This window comes from Brassica napus, chromosome C8 (genome assembly GCF_020379485.1).
Source record: "Brassica napus cultivar Da-Ae chromosome C8, Da-Ae, whole genome shotgun sequence".
NCBI lineage: Eukaryota > Viridiplantae > Streptophyta > Magnoliopsida > Brassicales > Brassicaceae > Brassica > Brassica napus.
The window spans coordinates 45,879,459-45,886,689 of record NC_063451.1 but is presented as its reverse complement, the minus strand read 5'-3'; the positions used below and the strand labels follow the sequence as shown (position 1 = coordinate 45,886,689).

At 33.7% G+C, this 7,231-nt stretch overlaps 1 protein-coding gene and 1 long non-coding RNA gene across 3 annotated transcripts; both read left to right on the top strand.

Annotated features, from left to right (window-relative positions):
• Positions 1 to 648: 648 nt before the first annotated feature.
• Positions 649 to 2,126, top strand: LOC106413895. The gene is made up of 5 exons (XM_013854630.3): positions 649 to 799; positions 1,008 to 1,192; positions 1,285 to 1,336; positions 1,485 to 1,571; positions 1,749 to 2,126. Exons 1-5 carry the CDS (start codon positions 721 to 723, stop codon positions 2,018 to 2,020), a joined length of 675 nt encoding a protein of 224 aa, XP_013710084.1. The 5' UTR covers positions 649 to 720; the 3' UTR covers positions 2,021 to 2,126.
• A 2,383-nt stretch (positions 2,127 to 4,509) lies between these two features.
• Positions 4,510 to 6,290, top strand: LOC106413851. 2 transcript variants are annotated; one of them, XR_001282687.3, is made up of 4 exons: positions 4,510 to 4,599; positions 4,688 to 4,841; positions 5,011 to 5,066; positions 5,775 to 6,290. It is a non-coding gene; the product is annotated as an uncharacterized LOC106413851 (long non-coding RNA). The 2 variants fall into 2 exon arrangements; XR_001282686.3 differs by having other exon boundaries at positions 4,578 to 4,841.
• Positions 6,291 to 7,231: the final 941 nt, after the last annotated feature.

Here is a 7,231-nt window from a genome sequence, read left to right as displayed (position 1 = left end):
TTTTTATGAACCTATATCACTTGAGCTTGCTGGGATAAATCTTTATAACACTGTTCGCAGACTCCACTGACACGTGACGGTCCGCGATTGGTTAGTTTATTAATTTTAAATAAAAAAAATCAAACGAATAAAAAAAAATTATAATAATCAAAAATTGATTTTGGGAATCGAAATTCGGAGAGTTCACCAATGGAGGTGCTCTAACACTAACTCTGGGGTTTATATTAAATTACAACAAAACAACATGGCAGACTACGTAGACTTCATTTTTTTGAAAAATAGACTCACTTATTTTTTTTTGGAAAAATAGACTTCATTTTTAATGCTTTTTACTTGTTGATTTTGATGATTGTAGAATTCTTAAAACAATGCGGTTTAATGGGAAACAGTATAGTATAGCAAAATGATAATTTCACCATCTCACGAATAAACAATAATATTATATTATTTTGGCTGATATTAATCTTCATGACACACCATCCAACCATTATTGTTATTTGTCTTTTCTTTAGAGTTGACCGTGTTGAGTACTAAATTTGATTTCTTCTAAATTTCTTCAGTGCTTTTACTTTTCTCTTTTTGTTTTCCACCACGTCGTTTTATTCATTTTATTTAATTTTCACCTTTTTATTCACAACCCATCAAGATAAATAGGCAGCCACATGATAGCCCCTTAAATCAACACACTCACAATCAATCAACTATATTAGAAAAAAAACAATGAGTGAGCTTTTCTACTCTCTCCCCACTTGGGATCTCCATAACCTTGGATCATTCTTCAACCAAAACTTCAGTTTAGGTATATTCAAACGCACACATAAATCTTAATGTACGCATACATGCATTTTTATAGACATGATTTATGCTGAGTTTGTTGATATATAAACGAGGGTGGCTTCAAGCAGACGATAGTGCATTCTTTTTGTTGAAATGTTAATATATTGTACTGATAATTCAAGGGATTCATATAATGATGCGACGTATTTGGCTGTGCAATGTACTTGTAGATTCATGTGGCCACATTGATGGATCGCCGGGGAATATTTTACATTCGCCGGAGGACGATATTATCGGCGACGTTTCCACCGGCTATCTCGAAGACGCGCTCATCGAATTCAGTGTGAAAAGCAAACGGAGACGTCTTTCGTTCAACGCTGAGGACAAACCAACTAACCACTTTGACAATCACCAGGTTTACATAATTACTTCGTTTTTTTCGGTAGTCATTTACGTAATTGTTCAATAATTTTCTTAAACTTTTTTTTTTTAAATATAATTGTGCAGAATAATTGGGGTATGTCTGAGACTTATAGTTGCACGAGTAGTCAGTTTGCAGGTGAGACCTACTTTATTATTGTCATCGATATAATATATATATATATATATATATATATTAATTATTTATATTTAATATTATTATTAATATTACTTTATTTGTGATCGTTCATAATCTTCATGAATGAAATTTCTTATATATTGAGCAGATGAATCTCCAAATTCATCCATCAATATTTGTTCAGAGGCCTCAAATCACTCGAAACACTCCTTCGAGCCATCTACGTCCAATTCAAGTACGTATGCTTTATTTCCTTCCGAAATTATGGTAGCATGCATATGAAATCAGATTGTTTTTCTTGTTTGCGTTAGTCGGATTTAAGTTTATATTTAGCTGTAAGCTGTATACATTAATACTATAATATCTTTGTGTTAATTTTTATATATATACTAATCTAACACATGTGTTACAGAGGAAAATCTCTATGACAAGAAGAAGAGAGTGGTGTATCCATTTGGAGTGGTGAAACCAGGTGGTCGAGAAGAAGATGTAACCCTAAATGACATAAATAAGAGGATTCTCATGCCATCGGCTCGGCCAGTTCGGCATCCCGTTGGAGCCTTTGCCTGCCGTCCGTGTCTTTCTGCTCATGGACCGGGTCTCTCAGGCAAAGCCGTGGTTGCTTTCACGAAGATACACACATTAGGGAAGGGTACAATTACCATAATAAGAACTAAGGGGTGAGACGTAATTAGACTGGGTCGTTATAGTGTGTACGCAAGATGACGTGACAAGAATAAAAGACATGTTAAACCTGTTTTATTAATAAAGAAAAAGATGTTTTCAATAATCGAATTAGATTTTTCTTTTTCAGTATTTGTTTATTTGAATTATTGCAGATTTTAGTATAAAGTATCATTTAGGAACTTATCAACCAAAAATTTGAATCACAAAGAATATCGTTTTGGTTTATTATGTTCTTGCATGTTCGTACTTTTTGTTCTTTACTCTTTTTCCTCTTAGCAACCCCTTTGTTCTTAAAGAAACATTCAGTAGAGACTAGCAAATAAATAAACGAAGCGTGAAGAAGAATAAATAATAAAGAATAAAAAGCAAAAAGGGAAGAATGTGCTGAAAAGCAAGTAAACAACAACTGAAAAGAGAATGAGAAAATGTAGTACATTATCATGAAATTTTCGTAGGTGGTTGTAACGATTTTTTAAAAACTTTCTTACTATGTTAAATATTTGAGTAGGTTTACCATATAGTAAGTACAGCATGGCATAGGTAAATTCTGAATTAAAAGAAATGTTATACTTATTGACGAACAAATTTTAAATCTGTATAAATTTGATGGTTTTTATTAAACTAGTATATCGAGAATCTAAAAATAAACAAATAGTGAGATACACAACAAATCATTTTTTAACGATGGATAATTATGCTATTACAAACTATGAAATATTACGGACGATTTTACATATAACTTATTTTACGAAGATTCACGTCTAAATGTGTCACCTAAACTGTCCTATGAGACTCACACTTGACAGTACTCTTTGCGGCATGATGCAAATCTCTTGTAAACATTTTGTCCATGAATTCACATAATTTCAGATACTATAGGATTCGAAACCCAAATCTTTTAGTGTAGAAATATTAATGTATCTTTAGTTAGATCACTGGATCAAGGGCTTCCGTAAATCGGTTTGTTTATGGAAATTTGAATTTGAATTACCCTATTAATTCAGATATTATGCAAAAATGTTAAAATGAAACCAAATCCAACCTTTTAACTATTTTATGATATCAATGTCTTCATGGGCCCGATATGTCGTAGGCCCAGCTAGATTTGCACACAGTCAGATACATGAGGTCATGTTTATGTAATGTGACGTTGGTCGGCATGAGTTTATACGGCAAAAAAAAAGAAAAAAAAAAGCTGTTTCCCCCCTCTAGCAGTCGTAACAGGAAGTAGGCTTGGGCATTTTTACCTCAACCCGAAGTATCTACCTAAACCCGAACCGGAAAAACCGAAACCGAATCCGAAGTGTTATACAAAAATATCCGAATGGGACTTATGAGCTTAGTACTTTGGTGTTTGGTTATAACCCGAACCGAACCGAAATCCTAACTAGGATCCGAAGATATCCGAAATTAGTTAAATATGTTAATGTTTTCATATATTTTAAGATGATTTAGATATTTTAGAATATTCAAAATATTTTTTTAGTTTGTTTTAATTGCTATTTTGAATACTTTTTAGTTAATTTGGATAGTTTAAATAATTTTTAATTAGATTTGTAAACAGTTTATATATTTTGGAAAAAAAAATTTGTCAATTTTTGAGATTTAAAAAATATATTTTTGGACGATTTTAAACATTGGTTACATCTGATCCGAACCGAACCCGGAAGAAACCGAACCGAACCCGATCCGATATTTAGTAAAACCCGAATGGTACTTCTGAGCATAACACCGAAAATCCAAAAATCCGAATCACCCGGACCGAAACCGAACGGTCCACCGAACGCCCAGGCCTAACAGGAAGTCTTTAGCATGTGCCAAAATAAACACATATTCAGGTGGTAAATGACGTGGATTAGTTAATAGTATAATTTAATGCTCTATTTGTTAGAATAGCTGAAACTAAATGGAACATTAGTTGCAAATTTACTGGTCATCACCATTGTTTTTCCTCTACAAAGGACCAACCTAGCTTTTGACCTTAGTGGGTTGGGTCCATTTAGGCAGACCACTAGCTAAAATTAACAATGATGAAAAAACAATAGTAGTTTGCATGTTCATCTTTCTCCAAATATTTGTAATAATAAAAGTTTACAGTGTTTGACCAAAAAAAAAAAAGTTTACAGTGTAAATCAACTGGACAATTTAAAAAACTTTGTAAGTTTCACTAATTTATGATGAAACAGATGAATTTCAAAATCAAACGTGTGAAATGTTACTAGCAATGTATTTAGAAACCCGTTTAGAGTAACAATTTTCACCTTGAACATTGGATTTTGTATTACACATTTTAAATCTTTAAGTCTTGTTAATCATGATCTGATTAAACACACATTTTTGAGCAAGACGTTTTGTTAAGGTCTGGTTAAACATAGGCCGCCTAATATCTATAGGTTTGGTATTGGCTTATATCAAATGTAAACTTGTGGATTTTCTGATTTTCCTTTTGCCTTGTTCGTAAATGGGTCTAACCAATTACAGTGGACCAAAATTAAAAGCCCAACCTGAAAACGGCTTTCGCTCAGAAAAGTCAATAACGACTGTTCTCGCGGCGGAGCTGTTCCTTACCGGCTCAGGTACGGTGTTTCTTATCTATTTTTCTCTCTCTCATTAATCATTATGTCAAGACGAACTCTGAAGTATGATCTCTTTCTTTCCGAGCAGCTCAGATCCTTATCACGCCTTATACAGATGGTACAAATCTTCAACTGCTTCTGAGGGTGAAGGAGATGATGATGCAAAACCCTACCCTACCTTCAGGCTCAATTTAGGGTTCCTCCTAAGCCTCTATAACCTCCTGAGCCTGTGAAGAAGAAAGGTTGTTACTGACTTAAGTTTGTTTTGGATTTGCAGCTAGTTCTAGGCAACGTTTTGGCTCTGTAATCTTAAGAAAAAAACTCTCTTTTACGATGTGATCTGTTGTTTTGTCTTTGCCTGGATCATGTTTTTTTCTTACTATGGTTAAGTTTATTGTGCCTTCTCTGTAGGTACTTTATGAGGATGCTGTTTTGCCTTTTTCTCTACGGGCTCATCATTGTCGCAGGTACACAATTAGAATATAGATAGCTGAAACATTGAGAACCTTTTAGGATTTAAAGTTTAAATATAAGCTTTCTTGTTTGTTTGCACTAGTTTGGTATAACTACGTCATGTCTCTGTTTCAAGTCCTTGGGATAAAGTTTATTGGATAAAACCTCCTATTCTCATTTGCATTTCTTACTTTTACAAAAAACATTTGAAGTTTTAAACGGTAACTGAAAAATGTTTTTTCATTTAAAAGATGCGAATTTTTTTTTTCATAATATTTGCATAAATTGCGTTTGAAACAATGGATACCTAAGACTAATGAAATCACACACACCACATTAGCATTGATTTGCCAGAAAGCTCTCAGAATCATATGCTCTTGCTTTAACCATGGTACTAATTTTGCTTGCTTCACTTTAGTCACTCAAAAACGTTAGACTTTATTGAACAACGTTACAATGATAGATGATAAATCTTTGAAACAATATGAGGAAAGAGCAGACGCTTGGACTTTCTTCTATTTTGAGATTTACGACCGACCACACAAAAATAAACACTAGAGTGGCTTATTCATGAACTATTACAACATTGTAAAACGCCCTCTGGATGACTCTGAACCCATCTTGTGGGTCTCTTTGACTCTTGGCTATCAAGTTCAAAAAGAAAAAACTGAATAAGAGAGTTGGGTTTCATTCTTATTTGTTTTTTATTTATTTGATCCTAGTGTTTGATGACATCAAGAGAATGTGTGACAGCAGAAGATGATCGGAGACGAGACTGGCTAGTTTTCCGGGAAGAGAAACAAAGACAAGTAAAGAAAGCAGCTCTCAGAACTCTTCGAAGGACTTCTCCTCTCCTTGGGACTAGACTTGCTTCTCTTGCACCCATTTCTTTCTCTTTCTTGCTCGGTTTATTCTGGTTTGGTTTGTTTTAGTTACTTTAGTATTGGAGCTGATGATCTGTCTGCAAGCTGGAACTGCCGACTTGTGTCTATATAGGTGAAGCGTTGGAGAGACAATACAAGACCGCGTGGAAAATCTCAAGACGCGTTGTTGGCTCGTTCTTCGTTTCATTGAAATTCATTTTCATTTGTAAATTGACATATTTTGGATTTATATTTGTTGCATATAAGGGAATAATATAGGTTTAGTTTTCGAAAGTTTTAGTACTGTTTAGAGTTTGAAGTGGTCAGGACTTTCTTTCTTTGGTACCAAGTTAACGCGTTTTCTGCTTAGGGGAACGACCTGGTTTTAGTTTTGTTATTATTTTTTCCTTATCCTAATTACACTATAGCTTTCAATTTTTCTTTAAACAAAATATTTGAGTTTTTAGAGTGGAAATAATATGGATTATGAACTTTTACCAAGGGTTGTAGATTTACGGACAAAAGCGTAGGTTCTGAAACTAAGTCTCCTCTGATTCTGACAAGAAATTTAAAGTTATCTTAGTTACTTAAATCTTGAGCTGCCACGGAAGGTTTGATGAATCTGTATAGTCCATGGCAAACTCCTAGGCTAATATTGCTCAGAGAGCTCTCATTAAACCATTCGTGGCAATCAAATCGTTTTACAGTTGGAAGTTTCAGTGAAGGAGGATTTCTCAGGAGCTTCTTATAGTCTAAGAGACAAAAAAGATAAAGCATATAGTAGCATATAACATTAAGGGACAATATAATCCAGAATTGGTGGGTAAGAGTACAAAGATAGCATCTTTACGATGAGAACCATCTTCCAACCTTCTCAACTTTCAAGGTTTTGATATATTCCCAAAGTCATCACTGTCAAAATTACAGAAATCCTAGCCCACACATGAGCCTGTACATGATAGAATAATTCGTACGCCCCAGACGAGTTTTGAGCAATAAATTTGATTATGAAACTCCAGTCAGAGCTATTCCCCATCACCATGATAGTAAACATAATAGTTTAGATGATTGGCAGCAAAGATTAACATGATTACCCGTCATTCTATCGAGAGATTTAGAAGATCAACCCAAATTCAATGGTAAAAATTAAGGATATACTAGATTTTCTAAGTGCGGGTTTATTTTTGAAATTAAATAAATTTTTCTTATATAATTTCTATATAATATAATGTATAGGTTTGGGTACATTTATCCGGGTGCACCGAACCGTACCAAACTAAAAAAAAAATCCAAAATTAAGCTGAATTTCATAAATA

Bases quoted from the DNA above. Each gene is read 5' to 3' on its own strand.
- LOC106413895 (XM_013854630.3), top strand. From the start codon at position 721: ATGAGTGAGCTTTTCTACTCTCTCCCCACTTGGGATCTCCATAACCTT. The intron at 1,193-1,284 runs GTTTACATAATT...ATAATTGTGCAG, and splicing joins ACCACTTTGACAATCACCAG to AATAATTGGGGTATGTCTGA. The intron at 1,572-1,748 runs GTACGTATGCTT...CATGTGTTACAG, and splicing joins GCCATCTACGTCCAATTCAA to AGGAAAATCTCTATGACAAG.